This window comes from Capsicum annuum, chromosome 7 (assembly GCF_002878395.1).
Source record: "Capsicum annuum cultivar UCD-10X-F1 chromosome 7, UCD10Xv1.1, whole genome shotgun sequence".
Taxonomy (NCBI): Eukaryota; Viridiplantae; Streptophyta; class Magnoliopsida; order Solanales; family Solanaceae; genus Capsicum; species Capsicum annuum.
This window is the reverse complement of record NC_061117.1, coordinates 166,134,243-166,157,398: the sequence shown is the minus strand read 5'-3', so window position 1 is coordinate 166,157,398 and position 23,156 is coordinate 166,134,243. Positions and strand designations below refer to the sequence as shown.

General features: G+C 36.8%; 3 protein-coding genes across 4 annotated transcripts; 2 read left to right on the top strand and 1 right to left on the bottom strand.

Moving 5' to 3' along the window:
- Positions 1–203: 203 nt before the first annotated feature.
- Positions 204–3,834, top strand: LOC107877856 (protein PLASTID MOVEMENT IMPAIRED 1-RELATED 1). Its single transcript, XM_016724634.2, is given in 6 exon segments — positions 204–2,443; positions 2,446–2,554; positions 2,654–3,174; positions 3,177–3,371; positions 3,374–3,573; positions 3,575–3,834. Coding segments are annotated over 6 exon segments (3,342 nt in total). The 5' UTR covers positions 204–342; the 3' UTR covers positions 3,791–3,834.
- A 9,992-nt stretch (positions 3,835–13,826) lies between these two features.
- Positions 13,827–18,366, bottom strand: LOC107877857 (PHD finger protein ALFIN-LIKE 4). 2 transcript variants are annotated; one of them, XM_016724635.2, is made up of 5 exons: positions 18,038–18,366; positions 17,851–17,883; positions 16,211–16,439; positions 15,642–15,777; positions 13,827–14,341 (listed from the first exon to the last, which is right to left on the bottom strand). In XM_016724635.2, exons 1-5 carry the CDS (start codon positions 18,132–18,134, stop codon positions 14,099–14,101), a joined length of 738 nt encoding a protein of 245 aa, XP_016580121.1. In that variant the 5' UTR covers positions 18,135–18,366; the 3' UTR covers positions 13,827–14,098. The 2 variants fall into 2 exon arrangements, with proteins under 2 accessions (XP_016580121.1, XP_047271243.1); XM_047415287.1 differs by lacking the exon at positions 18,038–18,366 and having other exon boundaries at positions 16,565–17,881.
- Positions 18,367–19,603: 1,237 nt separating this feature from the next.
- On the top strand, positions 19,604–21,259 carry LOC124885806. The gene is made up of 2 exons (XM_047394051.1): positions 19,604–19,870; positions 20,270–21,259. The coding sequence occupies exons 1-2, from the start codon at positions 19,604–19,606 to the stop codon at positions 21,257–21,259; spliced, it is 1,257 nt and encodes a 418-aa protein (XP_047250007.1).
- The last annotated feature ends 1,897 nt before the right edge of the window (positions 21,260–23,156 follow it).

Below are 23,156 nucleotides of genomic sequence, written 5' to 3'. Positions count from 1 at the left end.
TTTCTTCTTCTTCATTTGAAAAAAAAAAGTTCATTTCTTTTATGTTAAATAGCACTTTTTCATTATGTTCAAAACTTGCAGACGGATTTGATGCTCAATTACACAAGATGTAATGACGATAGAACCTATGTATTATTTTTCTCTTATTTTGCCTGAAGAAAATTTTCTTTCTTTTTCATAATATTAATCCTTTAACAGGCCAATCTTGTTTAAGCAGCCCGGAGCAATTTTGAATTCTACAATTCTGTGAATTGGGTTCTCAATATCGTTTTGTAAGTTTAAGTTATCCTTGTAGTTTCGACGGACAAAATTAATGATGTCGAAAATGGGTGAAATGATAAAATGTTGGATGATATTGAAGTTATAAATAAAGCCCTATATTTTGATAATAAAATTGGACAGAGTAGTTTGATGTCAGCTGCTAGTAATCATTCAATGTCTGTCGAAAAGAGTCATCAGCTGAAATCGAAGAATAAAGACGGTTCAATAGAGAAGGAGAGTAAGAAATCCAGTTGGAGTTGGAAGGGCCTAAAATCCCTGGCCTTTAGGAACAAAAAGTTTAATTGTTGTTTTTTTGTTCAAGTCCATTCAGTTGCAGGGTTATCAACATTGTTTGATGAGCTTTTCCTTGTTATTCATTGGAAGAGACGAGATGGCTAGTTGACGACTCGTCCTGTTGTGGTTTCTTAAGGGATAGCTGAGTTTGAGAAACAGTTGACTCATACATGTTCTATATCTGGTAGCAAGAATGACCCAAACCAATCAACAAAATCTGAGGCTAAACATTTCTTGTTGTATGTTTCGGTATATGTGACTCCTGTACTTGACTTGGGAAACCATCGCGTTGATCTTACAAGGTTGCTTCCTCTTGAATTGGATGAGTTGGAGGAGAATAGTTCCGGCAAGTGGACAACTAGTTTTAGGTTGTCAGGTAAGGCTAAAGGTGCAACAATGACTGTTTGTTTGGAGTATCACATTGTTGGGAAAACATTCACTGTATTTCCCAGCAACACCAGTCTTCTAGAGGGGAAGAACTTACGGCGCAATAGTGAAAATGCAGCAAAATTTTTGGCACAATGTGAGCAAAGTGATGAGCTGAGTACTATAATAAGGCGAACAGGGAGCCTTCCTGCTCGATCATCTGCTTCACAGCGTTCCGCAGAGAATATAAAAGATCTTCATGAGGTTTTACCAGTTCCTTCCTCTGAACTTTCTATATCTGTAAATGTGATATATCAGAAACTTGAGGAAGAGAACGTGGAATCTTCAGTTGATTGCAAGCCACAGATAGATGAATGTTGCGCTGATGTTATGACCCTCAAACCTGACTTAGCCTTGTTATTGGAGCCTGAGAAGGGAATTATTGAAAATGGGGATGAATTAAGTGAGGTATTTATCATAGAGCTTGGTGTAAAAGTTGCCTCGGAGGTATGGGAGGGAAAAGAAGAAGATACCACGATAATTGGTGATGCTCCAGAAGATAATGCTGAACCTGATAGTAGTCTTGTGATGTCCAATGAAGAGGAGCCACAGCTTGCACTGTTGTCCAAGGAAGTTGACTCCGAGAGTAAAGACCTTTCAGTGAGGGCCTGTAATTTTGAGACAGATGAATCTGCCAAAGAGTCGATCATGAAAGAATTGGAGTCTGCATTGAAGAGTATCTCTGACTTGGCAAACGAGGGACTAGATTCTCAAGAAGATGAAAATGAAGTTATAAATCATGATAGAGGCTTTGAGATAAAAGTAAACCTTCGGGAGCTTAGGAAGGAAAAATCCCTAAGCTTGGATTACGATGCCGAATCCGTGGCCACTAATTTTCTGGATATGCTCGGGATAGATCACAGTCCATTTGCCCCGAGTTCTGAAAGTGAGCCTGACTCCCCAAGAGAAAAACTGTTGACGCAATTTGAGAAGGATACTCTGGCCGGTGGGGGTTCCTTGTTTAACTTTGATATGGACATTGATCACCAAGAATTTGCTTGTGATTCTCAAACTGGATCTGATTGGAGGAGCATTTATGAATATATTGATTAATCATCTAATGTAGATTCCTACGTGGAGATGCCAAAGATAGAAATTGAAGCAACAAGCATTAAAACTAGGGCCTCCATGTTGGAGAACTTGGAGACAGAAGTTTTGATGCATGAATGGGCCTTGAACGAGAGGACATTTCAGTATTCCCCTCCTAAGAGTTCAAGTGGGTTTGGAAGCCCAATTGATATTCCTCTTGAAGACCCTTATCAGTTGCCTCCTCTTAGAGAAGGCTTAGGACCCTACATTAAGACTAAAAATGGAGGATTTTTAAGGTCAATGAACCCTTCACTTTTCAAGTATGCAAAGAGTGGGGGTAATTTGATAATGCAAGCATCCAGTCCAGTGGTGGTTCCTGCAGAAATGGGATCTGGCATAATGGAGATACTGCAACATTTAGCTTCCATTGGAATTGAAAGCTCTCTATGCAGGCAAATAAATTGATGCCTTTGGAAGATATTACTGGGCAGACAATGCAACATATAGGATGGGAGGCTGCACCAAGCTTAGACGGAACTTAGAGGTTTGAATTTCTTCGCATTCTGTTTATATTTGGAATTGGACATATATAGCACACTATTTCTATTAAAAAATTGTCTTATATGACTTCTACCTACCGCAGACAAGATTTATTGCAGCATGAATTTGAGTTTGGACAAAATATGGCTGGTATTCCAAGTAAGAAGGGGAAATCGCAGGGAGCAAAGCCCAGCAAGTTGGAGTTAAATTCTGCCGGGCTTGACAGCGACTCAGAATACGTATCATTAAAGGACCTTGCTCCTTTGGCGATGGATAAAATTGAAGCCCTTTCAATTGAGGGTTTGAGAATACAGTCAGGTATGTCATATGAGGACCCACCTTCTAATGTAAGCCCATAATCCATTGGTGAGTTTTCAGCCATCGAGGAAAAGAAGGTCAACTTTGGAGGAGTTGTAGGTCTAGAAGGAACAGGTGGATTGCACATACTGGACCTTAATGATGGTGGTGATGTTGATGGGCTAATGGGCTTATCTCTCACTCTTGAAGAATGGATGCGGTTGGGTGCTGGAGAAATTGATGAAATCAGCGAGCGGACCTCCAAACTCCTTGCAACCCATCATGCTACCAGAATTGATTTGTTTTGTGGCAGGTCGAAAAGACGCGGCAGGGTAAGACTTGTGGATTATTGGGAAATAGCTTTACAGTGGCCCTAATGATGCAACTTCGTGATCCTTCAAGGAATTATGAGTCAGTTGGTACGCCTATGCTTGCTCTTGTTCAAGTGGAGAGAGTTTTTGTAACACCTCAACTGAAGATATGCAGCAAAGTTAGAAAAAACAATAAAGACGCCGATGGAAATGCCGAGCCCCAAAAAAGGAATCTGGTGTGGAGGTCAATAAAGATAACATTCCTGAGGATGAACAAATCCCTCAGAACAAAATCACTAAAGTGCATGTTGCAGGTTTAAAGACGGGACAAGGTAAAAAGAAATTATGGGGCTCGTCAACTCAACAGCAATCTGGATCACATTGGTTGCTGGCGAATGGAATGGGAAAGAAGAATTAAGTATCCATTACTGAAGTCAAAGGATGGTGGTAGTAAATCTTCAATAGTAGTTGCTTCTCAAGCAACTACAACAGTTCATCCTGGTGAGACATTATGGAGTATATCATCACGGGCCCATGGTACAGGGGCTACATGGAAGGAGTTAACTACATTAAATCCACACATCCAAAATCCAAATGTTATTTTCCCTAATTAAAAAGTTAAATTGAGGTAGCAATGTAGAACTTGATTTATTTATATGATTGAAACTGTTCACCATATGGGAGAGTAATCTCTCTGGTTCCTTTTTCTTTTTCTTTTTTCTTTTCTCTATTGTGACAAGCAGTTTTGGCATTCTCAGAGTGGAGTGCATCTTATGTCACAGTTATCAATTTGGCACCCTCCACCTGACCACCCATAAGGACCACAAATTTATAGTCCAGGAATAGATAGGAAATATCTTTCCTTGTTTAGCAAGTGAGAGGAAATACTTTATATTGGTGCTTCCTAATTGCAAGACATATGGCCTCTTTCATCTAATATTCTTTTTAGGTTGGTTACTGTAACTTGCAAGAATTTCAACAACCAGAACCGCAATAAAGAGGGGACATTGTTTTCCAAGTGTCTAATGGTTAAAAGAATTAGGCTCACCTACTCATACCAATGTTAAAAACAGAATGCAGCTAGAAAGCACTGTTGTTTCGGGTGCACAATCTATATTATTTAAAACAACTTCAATATAAGTTCAAGATTAAATCAAGAACATTTATAAAGTTTTCCAACACCTTCAACACAAGTTCAATATGAACTATCAAAGAAGTGTGTTATTTTATTTTAAAGAAAAAAGATGAAGCAGAATAAGTCAAGTCCTCCAAATTCACGAAGTGTCCTTAAGGAAATAATTTTCCTCAAGTACCCGAGGTTGCAGAATTTTCTTCCCAGGATAAAATGGTTTCACAATCAGAATGTAGCAGTACCTCAAATCTTCTGATTTTCTTCAAACTCACTCAACGGGAGATGATCACAAAGAGTTTTTAGAAGTTGAAAAGTGATTTTCAATGCAGAAATTTTTCATACTAAACCTGTGAAAAAATGTAAGTTTATATAGCCATAAGTGCCCCTTCGGAAAGGACACAATGGTTCATTCTGAAAGGTGTATCCTTTGGAACAGTCATGTCTATCCATTCGAATCATTGTGTCTTTTTTCTGAATAGTCACAACCATCTGAACAGTTATCCCTTTTCTGAAACAGTGTATCTTTTCCTCGAAAGATTGTGTCCCTCCATTTTATACTCACACCAATTGAACCCAACAATCTCCTACATGAATGGGAATGGTTATTCTTTATAAAACTTTACGGACAAGTATGTGATCAGTAAACAAAAATTGATTGCATCTGGATAAGTGGATTTTCCTTTGAACTTTCCGTAGTGAACATGCATCGGATGCACTCGGTCAATCGATGGATGCGATATCTTTGAACCGTCGAGCTCTAATGTACACCTAGACAACACATGTCACACAACCAACCTTTTACCATTTATGGTTCTGACGATTTAATTTGTTTCAGCCATGAACACGTCCTGGACTCATAAGAGGTTAGAGGATAGGCCTTTACTAACATTCTCCTTGAAGCAGCTTCCACTTCGCCCTCACATAGGTGATTTCTAAACGTTCAATCCTATGATTAAACTATTTGGTCGAATCTGCCAAATTTAGAAAACCATTAAAAAACTTCACACCGTAAGTCTTATCCTTGTTTACTAAACATTATCTACATCATGAGGATGGGTTGGGTATATTGACAATATTGAACCTGTCAGACACAACTTTGTTTGATATCTTTGAACCTAACTCTTGGGATCTCCAGTCTACTAGGTAGAGTTGTCGTCATGCTGACTTGTCCTAGGCCATAACCCAATTTCCTTGGATGTTTACTCAACTCCCTCTCTATATAGACCTTTTGTAAGTGGATCCGGTACATTATACTTTGACTTTACATAGTCAACAGTGATAATTCCACTAGAGAGAAGTTCTCTAACGGTATTATATCTCCGTCTTATATGACGATATTTACCGTTGTACATCATGCTCCCAACCTGACCTATTGCCGCTTGACTATCACAGTGTATACATACTGGTGCCAATGGTTTGAGCCAATAAGGAATATCTTCAAAGAAATTATGGAGCCATGCTGCTTCTTCATCAACTTTATCTAGTGCGATAAATTCTGATTCCATTATAGTGCGAGGAATACATGTCTATTTGGGCGATTTCCAAGAGACTGTTCCTCCACCTATAGTTAATATATATCCATTCGTGGATTTTACTTTATTCGATTGTGTGATCCAATTTGCATCACTATATCCTTCAAGTACCTTGGAATATTTATTATAATGCAAATCATAGTCTTGAGTGTATTTAAGATACCCCAAAGCTCTTTTAATTGCCATCCAATGAGTTTTATTGGGATTACTCGTGTACCGACTCAACTTACTAATAGCATATGCTATATCTTGTCATGTACAATTCATTATATACATTAAACATCTCAACACTCTTGCGTACTCCAACTGTGAGTCACTTTCACCTTCATTCTTTTGAAGTGCAAAACTCATGTCCAATAGAGTCTTGGCAATTTCAAATTTCAAATACTTGAATTTTTCAAGTACTTTTTTCAATGTAATGAGACTGTGACAATGACAACCTTTGTGAAGTTCTTTGAATTCTTATTCCTAAGATCACATCCGCAACTCCAAGGTCTTTTATATCAAACTTGCTCTCAAGAAATCATTTTGTAGCATTTATGTCAGAAATGTCTTTACTGATAATCAATATATCATCCATATACAAACAAACAATGACCTTGTGATTTGGAGTGTCTTTAATGTAAACACATTTATCACATTCGTTTATCTTAAACCCGTTTACCAACATGATTTGGTCAAACTTTGCATGCTATTGTTTAGGTGTTTGTTTTAGTTCATAAAGTGACTCAACAAGTTTACACACCTTCTTTCTTTACCTAGAACCACCAAACCCTCAGGTTGTTCCATGTAAATTTCTTCCTCTAATTCTCTATTTGAAAATGTTGTCTTCACATCCATTTGATTGATTTCAAGACCATATACTGCCGCCAAGGCAATTAACATCCAAATTGACATTATCCTCATTACAGGTGAGTATGTATCAAAGTAATCAAGGACGTCTTTCTGTTTAAAGCCTTTTACTACAAGTCTTGCCTTGTATTTGTCAATAATACCATCCGTTTTCATTTTCCTTTTGAAGATCCATTTAGAACCTAAAGGTTTATTTCCTGGAGGAAGATCAACCAACTCCCACGTATGGTTGCTTAAGATTGAATCAATCTCATTATTAGCTGCCTCTTTTCAAAAGGATGAGTCTGAAGACATCATCGCTTCTTTAAATGTTTGAGGCTTATTTTCTAAGAGAAATATTACAAAATTTGATTCAAATAAAGTCAACGTTCCTTGACATGTACTACGTCTTGGATTCTCATCATTATGTACATCCTCACTTGGTTCATCTCAAGGTCGTTTAGACCCTCTACTAGACTGTTTATGCCTAGTTTTATATGGATAAATGTGTTCAAAGAATTCAGCATTATCTTATTTAATTACCGTATTTTCAATGATATCCGGGTGTTTGAATTTATGAACCAAAAACCGACATGCTTTACTACTTTTAGCATATCCTATGAACACACAGTCTACTGTCTTAGGTCCTATTTTCAACCTTTTAGGTATAGGAACTTGGACTTTCGCTAGACACCCCCATACTTTGACATATTTCAAGTTGAGTTTCCTTTCTTTCCATTTTAAATATGAAATTGATAGTGTTTTGCTGTGGGGCACTCTATTAAGTATTCGGTTAGCTGTAAGGATAGTTTCCCCACAAGTTTTACGATAAACCTGAACTTATTCGTAAGACATTCATCATTTTCTTTAAGGTTTGGTTTTTTTCTTTCTACAATTCCATTAGATTGAGGTGAATATAGGGTCGTAGTTTGATGGACAATTCCATTATCTACACATATTTTCGCAAAGGGAGATTCATATTCTCCGCCCCTATCACTTCTTATCGTTTTGATCTTTTTCTCTAGCTGAATTTCAACTTTTGTTTTATATTGTTTAAACGCATCTATTGATTCATCCTTATTGTTTAGAAAATAGACATAATAGTATCTAGTGCAATCATCAATAAAAGTTATAAAATACTTTTTCCCACCACGAGAATGTGTTGACTTTATATCACAAATGTCAGTGTGGATTAAGTCTAAGGGATTGGAATTCCTTTCAACAAACTTATACGTATGCTTAGCATACTTTGATTCCATACACGTTTGATATTTTAATTTATTGCACTCAAAGTTTGGCAAAACTTCTAAGTTAATCAGTTTTCGCAATGTTTTGTAATTAATGTGTCCTAATCGTTCATGCCACAAATCATTAGACTCAAGCAAGTAAGAAGAAACTAAACTTTTATTGATTTCAATATTCATTACATTCATTTTGAATAGGCCCTCAGTGAGGTAGCCTTTTCCTACGTAAACTTCTTCTTTACTAAGTATAATTTTTCCAAAAACAAATACACATTTGAATTCATTTTTATTAAGAAGTGATACAGAAATCAAGTTTTTCTATAACTCTGATACATACAGGACATTGTTCAGAGAACACTTTGCCTGAAATCATTTTCAAGCATACTTTTCTTGTCCCTTCAACTTTTGCAGTTGCAAAGTTTGTTATGTTAATCTTCGCTTTGCCTTGAACTAGAGCGAATATAGCAAACAACTCTTTACTTGCACATACATGGCGAGCGGTACCAGAATCCATCCACAATTCTCGAGAATTTTCCACTAAGTTAAATTTCGAAAGCATGGCACACAGATCATCCATTTTGTTTTTGAATTCAGTCATATTTGCTTGATTCTTCTTTTTGTCTTTCTTTAGGGCACGACAATCTGTAGACTTGTGGTCAATCTTGCCACAATTAAAGCACTTCCCTTTGAATTTCTTCTTAGGATAGTTGTCCTACTTTCTTTCGCTTCTTTAAGTTGTTGGGGTCGTCTTCTACAATATTAGCTCTATTTATTGCAGAATTTCCTTTAAAACTCCTCTCTGTGGCTTTGTTGTCTTCTTCAATATGCAGCCTTACAATGAGGTCTTCGACTGTCATCTCCTTTTGTTTGTGTTTCAAGTAATTCTTGAAGTCCTTCCACAAAGGTGGAAACTTCTCAATTATCGCAGCTACTTGAAATGTCTCATTCACAACCAAACCTACAACAAAGTTTATGTGAACATTAAGAGCATTTTTAACATGTTAAAATAAGGTATTCATTAAATTTATATCTTCTACAAGGAGATCGTGGATGATGATTTGCAACTCCTGTACTTGAGAAACGACAGTCTTGCTGCCGTTCATTTTGTACTATAGGAACCGCGCAGCATAGAACTTCTTGGTTCCCACATCCTCAGTCTTGTATTTCTTTTTTAGCACATTCCAAAATTCTTTAGATGTCTTCATTACGATGTAGACATTGTACAAGTCATCTTGGAGGCCGCTTAGGATGTAATTCCTACATAGGAAATCAGAATGTTTCCATACCCCTGTTACAACTAATAGCTCCTGGTTCGAAGTTTCTTCGAGTACTTCTGGAGCATCTTCTAAAATAAACCTTTGAAGATATAAGGTTGTTAAATTGAAGAGTATTTTTTGTTTCCACCTCTTGAAATCAACTCCAGAAAATTTTTTGGGCTTTTCCACTAGTGCCATAGTGGGTGGCATATTTATGCGACTGGTTGTGGCAATATTAGTTGCTACCACACTTGCCACACCATCAACATGACCTTCTGCAGTCATTTTTTCCTATCACAAAAAGACAATCAACTTTAGTATAAAATTATACTTATTAAAAGTTGTAGCAACTTGTAAACACTACTTGTTTCTAGTTTAAGATGAAGTTTTTATGTCTTCCAATCGTTAACTGAATGACCTTTAACTTGTGATGAAGGTTTTATTTCTTCAAATCACTTGTCAAGTTCAAACGGAGTAGAAAGTTTAAAGCTTTAATCTTCAAAAATCAAACAATACAGATTATGAAAAAAAAACTTTAGTGAAAAGAAAAGGTAAAATAGCTCGGTAGGCCCTTGTACTTGTTCGAGTTTGTAAAGTGAACGTCTCTATTTAGACTTTTGACATCTGAACCCCTGAACTCATCAAAACAGAATATTTTGAATCCCTCTGACCGTTGACCAAGCCTATGTGGCATCAAAATGGTTAAGTAGGACAAAGTGCGTGATTACATGCGCATGGGTACAAGTAAGCATATTTTTTACATTAAAATAATATTTTTAAAGGTGTTTTCTCTTCTCTAGTCTTTCCATTTTTCTTCAGCTAATTTGCCATCATAATTATACATATAGTACACATATTTTATAGCTAAAACCACCTTTGATCTCACAAAAAAAAATTGCTTTTTTACACCTATCACCCTCGCCCTGCCCCCCAACCCCAAACCCCTTTTGCTTTTCTCACACTTGTTAATCTCCATTGCAAATTTTGAAATTTCACTCTTCTTCTTGTTGCTACCTCTCAACTCTACAATAGCAATCATAACTGAAGAACCAAATTCACTAACACCAAAGAAACAACAAAAACCCCTTAAACCCACTTCAAGAACTCCTCAATCAACCACCCCATTAGCACCCCATTGGCTAATGAGGTTTTGGAATTGCTTAGTTTGCGGTGTTTGATTTGAATTGATTCGAATTTGATTAAAAGTGATGATGATTGAAAGAAATGGTGGGTTTTTTGTTAGAAATTTCTGCATTTGGAGCTGTAAGTTCTTGAAAGAGACGACGATGAAAAAGGGTTTTTTAGGTGGTATCTCGATGTGTTTGGATGTAACCAATCTGTGGTTTCTTCGCTGGAGCTCAAATGAGCTCTTCTAGAGAAGCTCTGACAGTGAAGATAGGAGGTGAGGCTGTTAATGGTGTTTTAGTGGTGGTTTAGTAGTTGTCTTAATCGGATTTGGGAGATGATGGCCGAATTCTATTCCGGAGTTATAATTCCAGCAAAAATCTCACCTAAAGAAACCTATTTTCCCCTATTTTGTTTACTGGTTTTCTCTCAATTTCCCTTTGTCAGTTCACTGTCTTTCTCGTCAACTCGATCTCTCTCTGTTTTCTCTCTCTCTCACTGTCTCGATTTTAAAAAAAATACCATTTACTACTGGTACTTCTAGCTTGGGGAATTTAAGCTTTTAATCAGCATTGAAATTCTCCGTCTCTGAGTATTACTGGATTTCAGAAGCAGCAGCAGTTGCATAAACCATATAATCATTAACAAGAGGAGGAGGCTCATAGTTGCAGTTGTTATCGATGCTCAAACTCAACAAAGACTAATAACTCATCTTATCGTATATGTCGTTGATAAAAGCTGTAGCTTCATCAGTCTCCATCAATGGCAGTAACGATTCACCGCCCGCCGGTAGAGGAAGAGATTTAATTTATTATTTTATTTTTTGTTTAATATTATTGATTAATTAATGAAGATATTATGATGTGAAATTTAATATAGCATTTAAAATGACGTGAAAGATGACGTGGCAGTAAGTGTTCGATCCTTTCTGTGACCCGAAATGAACTTATTGTCTCTTCGTCTCTTTCCTTTGAATCAGATATTCCGATCAAAGCGGATTCTTTTTCCGTCTATCATGTTACACACACCGAAATAGAGGTTAAAATATTGAATTTTATTGAGTTCAAGGGTTCACATGACAAATGTATAAGTAGAAGTATCCACTTTACAAACTCAGACAAGTACAAGCGTCCACCGAGCTATTTTACTAAAAGAAAATTTCACCAAACAAGCAAAAAAAAAAATTCAATTTATTTCCTTAAGATTGTTGTTTCGGGTACACAATCTATATCATGTCAAAACAACTTCAACACAAGTTCAAGATCAAATCAAGAACACTTATGAAGTTTTCCAACACCTTCAACACAAGTTCAATACGAACTAACAATAAAAAAAGTGTGTTATTTTATTTTAAAGAAAAAAGATGAAGCAGAATAAGTCAAGTCCTCCGAATTCATGGAGTGTCCTTAAATAATTCCCCTTAAGTACCCGAGGTTGCGGACTTTTCCTCCTAGGATAAAATGTCTTCACAATCAGAATGTAGCGGTACCTCAAACCTTCTGATTTTCTTCGAACTCACTCAATGGGAGATGATCGCAAAGAATTTTTAGAAGTAGAAAAGTAATTTTCAATGCAGAAATTTTCCATACTAAACCTGTGGAAAAATGCAGGCTTGTGTAGCCATGAAGTGCCCCTTCGGAAAGGAGGCAGTGGTCCATTCAGAAAGGTGTATCCTTTGGAACAGTCATGTCTGTCCATTTGAATCATTGTGTCTTTTTCCTAACAATCACAATCATCTGAACAGTCATCCCTTTTTCGAAACAGTGTATATTTTCTTTGAAGGATTGTATTCCTCCATTTTTCATTCACACCAATTGAACCCAACAAATACAACTAGAAAAAGACCAAATATTAGTAGACAAATCATAGTCAGATGATTGGGATCAGGGATGCCAATTTTATATTGTCAGGTGCGATTTTCATACCGATCATAGTCAGTCATTGATGCTTGATGTAAGTTGGAAGGCAAAAGACAAAAACTAGTAGGAGCAACAGGGATGCTATACGCCCATTTGAGATTGAAGTAATTGATGCCCGTTTGGACATGATTCTTGGTCATTTTGCAATCACGTTAGCTTTGAAGTTAAAATTTATTTGGACATCCAATTTGAATTTCTTAAATTATATTTTTCTCATGAATAAAAAACTCACAACTTATAAAAACTACTAAAAATCCTTAACTTTTATACAAGTTTACCAAATTAAGTATTGGAATATCGTAAGGAGCAATAATAGTAATATATCTTCGAGTTCATGCTATAAGAAAATATTTGTGATTACTTGCTGTTATTAATTTTTAAATACATAAAATGATGAGTCGTTTTTTTCTTTTGTAAAACTTAAAATGAATTTTATTTTACAAAATCGAATTTCTGAATCATGTTTTACATGTAAAAGAAAATGAAACAACAATTTGGAACTTGAATTCTTTGTGGAGAATTTGAAATCATGGTTTAAAATTAAAGTTGAATTGTATACAGATTTCATAAACAAACACTGATTTCAAAACAAAAAGAAAAATTGAGGTTCCAAATCCTATAGCCCTTGACGGCTAGGATTCGCCATTCCTATTCCCCTACCGCAAAAAAAAAGTCTCAATCCATCTTTTCAACTGTTCTGTTACGGAAAAAACAAATGAACTACATCAAGGATAAAGTTCCAAGCGAGTAATGGCTGCATATCTAGAGCAGAGAAGGGGAAAAAAGCACCGTTGAAAAAGTGACTCATGCTAATGGTCATAGATGCAAAAGAAGTTTCATGGTAAAAATTCATATGGTTTCGGTATACTTGTATCTTCAATAAGTGGCCCAGCATTCAATGCGGGTCAAGGTCAAGCCATCAGGTTGTCGAATTGGTTAAATATTGTTAATGAAAATAGTAAGTTGTTATTCTTAACAATAGGTACTTTTTTGTTCATCATGCTATGCTCGACTTACATACAACCGCATTGATCCAAAAGGTGTTGATGCATGTGGTTCCAAGTTAATGCCAGATACAAAAAAGATTTTGATAAAAATTTTCCATGCGATGGATCAGCACGAGGTGGTACTTGTGATATTTCGGCAAGGAAAGACTAAGGAGAGGGCAGGGCTCTTTTTTGCAGTAATAGTGAACCAGTCTCGTGAAATATATGCTATGCTGGTCTTTGGAATCAAACAAGGTCGAAGGACCATTCGATTCATTGAGGGGCATAGCGACACCCTCACCCCGCGCCAACCTTAATGGGGAACAATAGATTTAGGTATCCAATTTAAGTTCGTTCTTCAACAGATATTTTGTGAAGATAGAAGATATGCAAGATCCAACAATTGCATCTAGTGCATAATTCAATCTTGATTGGCTCGTCTTGTTCCACCTAATCTATAACTGTTCAACTAGCTCGCAAGCTGTAACCATGAATAGGCAAATGCTCAGCAGTCATTCAAAAAGCACATCATTTACTTTGTGGTTGAAATCAACGAGGAGCGCCCATTTAATTGGCAAACAAAAACTATAGCTGCAACAACATATGCTCCAGATGAAGTGCATTGAGTTAGCACTGATACTGAAAGAGGCATGATGAAGTGCATTGAGTTAGCACTGATACTGAAAGAGGCATCCTATGAGATTAAGATCCCTAAATATTCAATTGTTTTAGAGTTTAAACAAAAGGGTGTACCTTGAGGGAACTAAATTAGTAAAGCACCCTGATAAACATAAGTAAAAGAGACTAGAACTCTGACTACACATGCCTTGCTGATATTGTAAGATGGCAACGAGCTGAGTTCAACATGAACAGAATTACAAGTTGTGGAACTCAGCACATATCTCATATGGGATGTCACGGACATATTCTTTTGTTGCTGCATGAAGGGCATTTGTACTGCTTTATATGCTCCGCCCTGGCGGGGGTGATCTTAACACACTTCCGATGGAACCACCTCTCACATATGTCACAGCAAATCCAGAATTCATCTGAAGCATAGTTCTCACCGCATGCACCACACAGAGTGTCGCCATGTTCATCATCTTCCTCATCAAATCCATCATCCTCATCATTTACTTGCGGCTTTGAGTATTTACCCTGAGATTTAAAATAAAACAATCTTGACATCTGCTGGGCCATGCATGGAAAAAGCCAATGAAGCATCGATCTATAACCAAGATGCGAACATATTAGAGGCATCATGATAAAGGTTACAAGAGTCATGATACTGAGTTTAGTTTTAGAGGAACAAGGCCTAGTGCATTCAGACAACCACAATGACAATGTAGAAGATACAACAAAATCACGTCTAAATGATACTACACTGATAACAGAAGACAGTAAAACTTAGCACAAACAACTGCAAGAAGGCATATGTACATTTTTTTACCTTTTTGAGAAGAAAAGGTTCATTTTCCAAAGCAGTTTGATTCAATTCCCTAAAGACAACCCAAAATGTACAAAACATATGGAAAAGAAAAATAACGCGTAAAATGTTTCGCAACAGCAACACCAAAATTGCAAAATGATTTTAGATAGAGAACCTATTATGCAAAAGCTCAGTTATCAAGCAGCTGCAGGAGTTGAGGTAGAATAAAACATAGGATGAAATACATGAGAAAAAAAGAACTAATAATAAGACAACAGTAAGGTTTCATGGGAGTCTCATCCTTTACCTTACACTATACCTCTTTCGGTAAAACTCCAGCATTGACTTTACCATCCTAGTCCCTAACCCCCAAAAGCCTCTTCTATCAAACTTAAGCATATAACACAACTGTAATTACTTGAGTTCAAGTCACTTCAAGTGACTAATAAGCCTTCTTAAAACTAGAGCGGGCAACCACTACTTGACCATCCAGAAATGTATAGACCCAAGCCTGTTCTATTTCTACATTGAACACCGATAAACACTTACACAAGAAAATGACAAATCAACAATATATCAACTTAGGAGACCCCTTTTAATGCTATATACTAAACAGGACAGAACAATTATTTTTCCCATGTAGGAGAACATTATACAAATGCTTCAGTTTCCCACCTCCTACCTCTCAATGTTAGCTAGTCATGGAACATCATTCTATATGATGCCATTTACTACTCCCAAGAGTCATCAGACACATGTAATTCAAAATGGGTGTGGATGATTAAAAACTGAATCATGTTTCAAATCAGAGGATACATTTAGCAATCCATTGACCATATCTTTGGTCCAAAACCGTAAATTTAAAGGCCAGTATTTAGTGGCAATGTCCTAGAGCTGAAGGTTTCAATTAAACACTGTCCAAGGGAATCTTTTAAAGAGTACTGCACAGCTACAGTTATCCCCAAAAAAAAGCATCTTTTTGAAAGAAGGGAGAAGAGGATAGGGGACAGGAGAGGTTTTCAACTGTACCGCTTTAGAATTTGACTTTGACTTGTTGCTGCTATGATTTGAAATTGTTGATTTATCCTTTACTTTCTTCTTGGCCACTCCAGTAACAACTTCATATATTGTTGGCAGATTATTCATCATGTTGAAAAGACGTCTCCTACATCATAAAGATCAAAATAATTCAGTAAAGTGACGAAACTTTCCATACACAGTAGACTACTACACCAACTGCTTTTCTCCATCAGAGAAAGCACACAGATGTCTGCTGGAACAATTCTCCACCAAGATTTTACATCTGATAAGGTGTAATTATAAGCACACCTCCAGAATGCTTTACAAAGTGACACAGCAAAGGATTGTAGTCTGTTCGCAATTATTTCTGATTTAAAGCAAACTAATCATTGCAACAAGAAGCAACTGGGAAGGAACTATTTGAACAGAAGATACAATTCTGATATGATAAAAAAGGGAAAAAGGAAAATATACACAAATAAATCACTTGATAGGTGGCCTATAAAAATAGAAAGCTAGAAGAAAGAACAAATGAACCAAGAAACTATTTTCATAGATTGTTGTAGGATTGAGTTTACCTGTCAGCTTTATCAAAGCCAAATCTGGCACCAAAATAGAAAGAAATGGAGAGTAGCCATGCATCGCCATGGACAGCAACTAGAGCCAACCAGTCCTTTTCCGCCATCCCATCTCTTGCAAAGTTTATACCTAATGCTGGCTCAGGAAGCTCTGGAGGCACCTCCTCAGCAGGCAAATTGACTTCCCACTGCTCGCTTGAAAATCCATAGAGGCAGAGGTTTTCCTTTTCTGCAAGGTTTCCAATATATATATATATATATATATAAAAGGGCAGCCCGGTGCACTAAGGCTCCCGCTATGCACAGGGTCCGGGGAAGGGCCCCACCACAAGGGTGTATTATACGCAGCCTTACCTTGCATTTCTGCCAGAGGCTGTTTCCAAGGCTTGAACCCATGACCTCCTGGTCACATAACAAAAACTCTGTTCGAGTTACTAATATATATATATATATATATATACTTTTCACAAGGAAGGCAAAACAAAATATTTGATTCACACATATTTTTATTGTGCAAAAAGCATTTTAAGCGCAAATCAAGCACTAACTTCAATCTTTTAACACGAAATTTATAAAGTTGACTATGAAAACTATGAGAGTTTTCTGAAATGTTGAACTAGACTACATAAAAATTTAACAATTTGAGACTTAAGTCAATAATAAAAGCAATGATCCCAACATTTGCAATACCTATTCAATCAAAGCCAAAAGATGAAGTCCATAAAAGAAGTTAGACCAATAACTCCAAGCTATGAAAACTTTACACGTCTAGGGATTGATTGCTAGAGTCACATCATGAGGGACAGCCATTTAGCAGATAACGCCACAGTTATTATTCACTCATCTCCCACAACTCACGTGTCCAAAATATTTTCATTGAAAGTTTTTTCCTCTCACAATGAATTCACATTGCGCACAGTACAGACAGAGGAAACAGCACTTATGAATAAAACAAACTCAGACAAAAATGTTGTTGAAGCGTTATGAACAGCTCTAGAAGCAAGCAGTGAATACCCTATCAAACAACTCTAACTATTGAATTGGATGGCATATTTACCGGACAAAAAGTCTCAATTGAAACACATTAAATCTAAAAAAAAAAAATGTCTATATATACACAGGACATAGGACAGCACAGCTAACTCAAAATAAAAGTCAAGACCAAAAAACAGACTACCCAGTAAGTAACTGCTTGAATATACTGAAAAGAAAACAAAAAGAAGGTGTTACATTGCCACTTGAAATGACAGTCATAAAGTTCCTACATATTCTTCTGTCCTTTGACCCAAAACACAAACCCCGAAATTTGGTGGGAATATACTGGGAATGTTGTTGTTGTAGTATTTAATGCCTTATTATCATCTCAAATTTTACAAAAGTTTTCATTTGGGTCACCATCACAAACAGTACAAATTTGCTAGTACAAATTTGCTAATCTGTACAATGTTTCTAACACATAAATGTTCACCCTTCGTAAAAACATTACTGAAAAAGAGCATGCAAATGATAATTAAAAATCAAAACCAACCAAATCCGGTCAAAAAAGCAAACAAAGCAGCAAAACACAGCCGAGCGAAGAGACGACAATCACGTAATGGATTTTTCACACAGATATCAAATGCGGAAGATCCCAAGCTAACCGGGGTCACATTGCTGATAAAATTCCTCCACGTCTGTAAAAGAAAAAATAAAACAGCATTAAACAACAGAATATAGCATAACCCAAAAATCTGTAAGAAAAAGGCTTAAAAAAATAAAGCTACCGGTTTAAACAAAAAAGGAAATTCCACAGCAAAAAGATCGAGGGAATGTCCAAATATTGCATACCAGTGGTGAGGGCTTTGATCATGCCCGCTCGACGCCCTTTAAAATCCTTCAACGCCTCTTCTACTGTGCGAGGATTGTACTGTGCGCCTCCCTCCATACCCTACAGATACTCTGTACTCTACAATCACTCTTTTCTTTTTTCCCTCTCTTTCAATTCCGGTATTCTCAAGGACTTTTTGAGCACGAAAGGAATACAAGGTGGAGTTACTAGCAAAAGAATTGACCAAGGGTATTTTCGTAATAGTACATGGCTTGTAGGGGTGATTTTTGGTCCGTCACTGAACAAAAGGTTGAAAATGAACGAAAGTGGAAATGGTAAGAGGGGGAGTTGGCTAACATCCCAATTTTTTTTTTGATATTTATACATGAAGTTTTTTTAATTAAAAAAATAGATATCCTAATGGGACTATAAAAAAAATGTAATTCTAGCACTTAATTTATAAAATATACACTTTAACTCTTCTCTCATTTTAGTCCTAATTTTTTTAAAACTACACTTTAGTTCATGTCTAAAAATATAAATATTGGATAATTAATTTTAAAAAAAAAATATTCCAAAGCTTCTCAACCAATCCACTACTAGCCACCCAATTTTGGTGTCATTTTCTCGATTTTTCGGCCATTTTTCGTCGAATTTTTCGGCATCCATCGAAAAGAGACATTATCTCCATTATTTTAAGCCATTTTTGTATATTTTTAGCCCAAAATTTTCTACCATTTTTATACAAAAAGCTTAAAAATCAGCCCCACATTTCGAAATCGATTCTTGGCTCAATAGCAACATTCCAACACTTCTTAGGTTATTTGTAAGCCTAAATTCATCGGTTTATTCCGGTGGTCGTCGGAAAAGGATCATCGTGTATTGTACAGACAGCAGCTAAGAAGAAGACGATACAGTCTATTAAGTCTAGGCTCATAAACCAGTATTCAAGTCTATTAAATACTATTATCGAGGTATACCATGTCTATTATAGATTACGTGGTTGTTGGTGGTATATTTTCTGGTGAATGGGAAGAGACTCCTAAATGTTGGGTTTGAAAAATCGCGTCTAAGGAGATAGTGTCAATTGCCTTTCATCGCAATGGGTCATACACCGATATGGTTAAAAGCGTAATGGAGAGCAGTGAATTAAATTGTGATCAAAGAGAGTTGGTAATTAGTTACTTGATAAACGAGAGGGGAAAATCTATCCAACGTTCATAAGGAATGATAGACACGTGGAATTATACATGCTTTGCGTTGATTCTGATAACTCCAGACCTATATTGCGGGTTAAAGTTGTTGGAAGGTCCCGGGAAGAAGCTTTCACATCAGCCACACCCCCACCATCACCCCCACCCTCATCCCCGACAGTGGATGATACGTCAACGGAATACGATTGCATGGGTGGTGATGAATGAGATAATATTGAAGATTATGAAGAAGAGAAGTGTAGAAGAGGTGAGGACGTGCAACTCAAACCACAAAGAATCCACTCTTTCTAGGACGACACTAATCTTTTTGTAGGACAAACATTCAAGGATAAGAAAACGTTGAATCTTTTATTGAAGTAGGCATCAGTGAAAATGTCGTTCAATTACACAACGGTGAAGAGTTGTAAGAAATACTTGAGGGTGAGGTACGTAGATCCTACTTGCCGGTGGATGGCGCGTGCATGTACTATTGGAGAATCGGGTTGGTTTCATATCCACAAGTACATGGGAGAGCATACTTGTGGCATTGATCATGTCACGGGAAAGCACAAGAATGTCATCGTGGAGGTCATTGCCTCACTTATTTTGAACTTTTTCATCGACAACAAAGGTCCAAGCCCGAAAGAGATAGAGAGGATCGTATTTAGGGAGCTATATTGCAGGTCGGGCTATTGAAAGTGTTGGATGGCAGGCGTCATTGCGAAGAACATAGTTTAAGGTACACCCGAGCACGGATATATAGTATTTCCCGTATTTTCATATGTTTTCAACGACCTCAATCCTGGGTCTATTAATTCTCTCATGGTCGATGGGGAGTCGGCCAGGTTTATTTACTACTTTATGGCATTTGGGGCTTCCATCCGTGGATATGCACACATGAGAAAGGTCGTTTTCGTTGATGGCACGCATTTATCCAGTAAGTACGAGGGTGTGCAGCTGTTCACTATCGCTTAAGATACGCAGAATTAGATCTATCCCTTAGCGTATTGTGAGGTGGATAAGGAGAACGATGCGTCATGAGGTTTTTTTTTCGAGAAGCTTAAGGCCTTTGTCATCGACGAACCAGAGTTGTGCGTTATCTTCGATAGACACGTAAGCATAGCCAACGGCCTCGCAAGGCATTATTCTCTTACACATTACGGTGTTTGTATGAGGCATCTCGGTGAAAATCTTCGCATAAATCACCATTGTTTCGATTCTCTCTATTTGTACTACCATGCGACCAAGGCGTACACGTTGAAAGAATTTAATGACTACTTCAACGCCCTTAAAGAAAGATGCCCTAGCCCAACAGCTTGCCTTGAGCATGAAGTTGGATTTGAAAAGTGGAGCCGAGCTCACTTTCCAAGTAATCGATTCAATGTCATGACCTCAAACATTGCCGAGTCGCTCAACTCAATGTTTCACGACGAAAGAGAGTATCCAGTGGCGGCCATCTTCAATTCAATTGCACATAGGTTTGAAGAAATATTTAGGAAGATGTATGCAGAGGTGGACAATTCAAAGACAACATTCGTTCCCGTAGCCGAGATGATCTTGAGGAAAAACATGATCGAGGGCGACAAATTATATATGAACAACATAAACGGAAGCACCGACGAATTCACCGTGCTTGGTTACGATCATTCCGCCAAAGTTAATATTTTGAGACGGTTATGTTCTTGCAGAAAGTACGACTTAGTGAAATTGCTATGCGCTCATGCAATGGCAGCGTTGCGTTTGAAGCACAGGGACAAATACGGCACTAGCGTTTATAACTACTTTTTGCAAATGTATTTGAAAGAATCATATCTCCTTGCATACTTGGAAGCTATTTGTGCAGCATCACTAGAGTCGAAGTGGAGTGTAGTGCGAGAATATCTAGAAATGCAAGTTCTTCTACCCGATTTTGATCCCAAACTCAGAAGGAGAAAGGTGAAACGCATTAAGGGTGTGTTGGAGCTTTCAAGGTACAAGAAAAGAAACAAATTCTCCAAGTGCAAAAGGCCGGGACATAAGAGAACAACATGTAGCCTTAATGTAGGATAATATGATTGGCATTGTATGTTATACTTTTGGTTTTTTCAAATGCACTGGACAGTATGTAATGTGTATTCTGTTTTGAAAACCACTGAAGTGCAATCAAAATCGACTTTTTTTGTTGTGCATTATTGATTCCAGTTCATATATTATCTACTACGTACTAAATAGATTATAGACTGAAATAATCGACCAGCCTCATAATATATAATATATCGGTGTTTGGTTTACAAAGTAAATATTCAATACATAGTGTACAATAAACCTACCTGGTTGTCTATTGAAAAAACTCTTTTCTTAATACAAAAATGTTGAATTCAAAATAATTATGACGCATTGGAAAAAGTGTCATTTTGAAAACAGTCATTCCAAGTTATGAAATCGATTATACACATTACACATCGACTGTAGTTTAAATATATAATAGATCGATGCATGGTCTATGGGGTATAGTATACACGACATAGTATAGCATTAACCAATCGTGTAGTCTATTAAAGAAACCCTTTTCCTTATACACTGAACCTTTTAATGTAATTATTACACTTCGAGAAATGATACGTTTTGAAATGCCTCGACTGCATCATTTATAATTCCCACACGCTTTCTCCTTTCCATCAACACATGTACAACTTCTATTGGTCGATTGTCTCATGCTCTGGTCTATTTAAAGAGGCCCTTGTCGATTGTGAATCAAATTTCTGAAGAAAAGACTAAAGAGAAAAGAGAAAGAAGATAGCTAGGAGGAGGAACACACTACGGCCAATGCACAAAATGACAACCATCGACAATATAGAGTTGCTTAGGCTTTGGAATGACCTGGATTTTCTTTTTCAGAGTCTTGTCACCGATCAACGGCGGCTGGACAGAGAACTCTGATGAATGTTTCATTTTTTTGGGCCATAGCCGGGAGGCTCAACCTGGCCCCCCGGGAACCCAACCCCCCCCCCCCCCCCTTCATCTCCCTAATCTAGTTTAGTTTAGTTTGCTTTGTAGTTCATTGCTGAATGAAGCTTTTATGGTAGGATTATGTAAAGGAAAGCTTCATTTTTGTCTCTTTGTTTAGGATTTTTTTCCCAAAAATTATAAATATAGATGCAATAAACTTTATCTATCTATAAACAAGTTTATATTTTCATGGTATTCTATTTATCTATAATGATTTTGTGTCTTTCAGTCTTTGTTGATGATTATTAGTAGTACATGTTTAAATATTTGCAAACACTGTTTAAACTTGGAGTACAGTACGAATATATAATCGACTACACTAAATACGAATTATATACGCTCAATTTGAATATAGATTAGGTTACGTATGAATTATACACTGATATCAGTGTTGATGATCCTATATATTGACATATTATCGATTAAGACTGAGGTCGATTATAGAACTCTCATACAGTCTACGATCAACTTACTGAATATATTGATAGCTTAAAATAATGGCAAAAAGGGAGAAATTAAATAAAATAAAATTAGAGTATGTCAATTAATACCATTAAAACATTGTAAAGCAATTTCGATACATCAATTGTCACTCCCAATCACTTTTGGACGTGATCAAGTGTGATCTAAGATACGGTGTAGTCGTAGATCATTGAGATGATATAAAAAGGAGAAGAAATAAAATAAAATAAAATAAAATAAATATTAATCATCCAAGCACTAAAGAATGTCTACATATCATGAAAAGATATTAGACGTGTGTGATGACCATAAGGAAGAGTGGCGGTTGTCATTTGTGAGTGTTCAATGGACAAGTAGTTTATGAGAACAAGAAGTCCTGCTCAACAGAGATGCTTGTTCTAGGTAATTGGTTGATACTACCATTGCCCTCACCTATACTCATTTGATCGAGTGTCCAATTATTTTGTAATCTCATATTATGATATTTAGTCACTTT

Excerpts from the sequence above, each read along its gene's own strand:
- LOC124885806 (XM_047394051.1), top strand. The coding sequence starts at position 19,604 with ATGTCGTTCAATTACACAACGGTGAAGAGTTGTAAGAAATACTTGAGG. Across the intron at positions 19,871-20,269 it reads CGAAAGAGATAGAGAGGATC|CTTAAGGCCTTTGTCATCGA; the intron begins GTATTTAGGGAG and ends TTTTTCGAGAAG.
- LOC107877857 (XM_016724635.2), bottom strand. The coding sequence starts at position 18,134 with ATGGAGGGAGGCGCACAGTACAATCCTCGCACAGTAGAAGAGGCGTTG. Across the intron at positions 17,884-18,037 it reads GATCAAAGCCCTCACCACTG|ACGTGGAGGAATTTTATCAG; the intron begins GTATGCAATATT and ends TTTCTTTTACAG. Across the intron at positions 16,440-17,850 it reads TTATCAGCAATGTGACCCCG|AAAAGGAAAACCTCTGCCTC; the intron begins GTTAGCTTGGGA and ends GAAACCTTGCAG.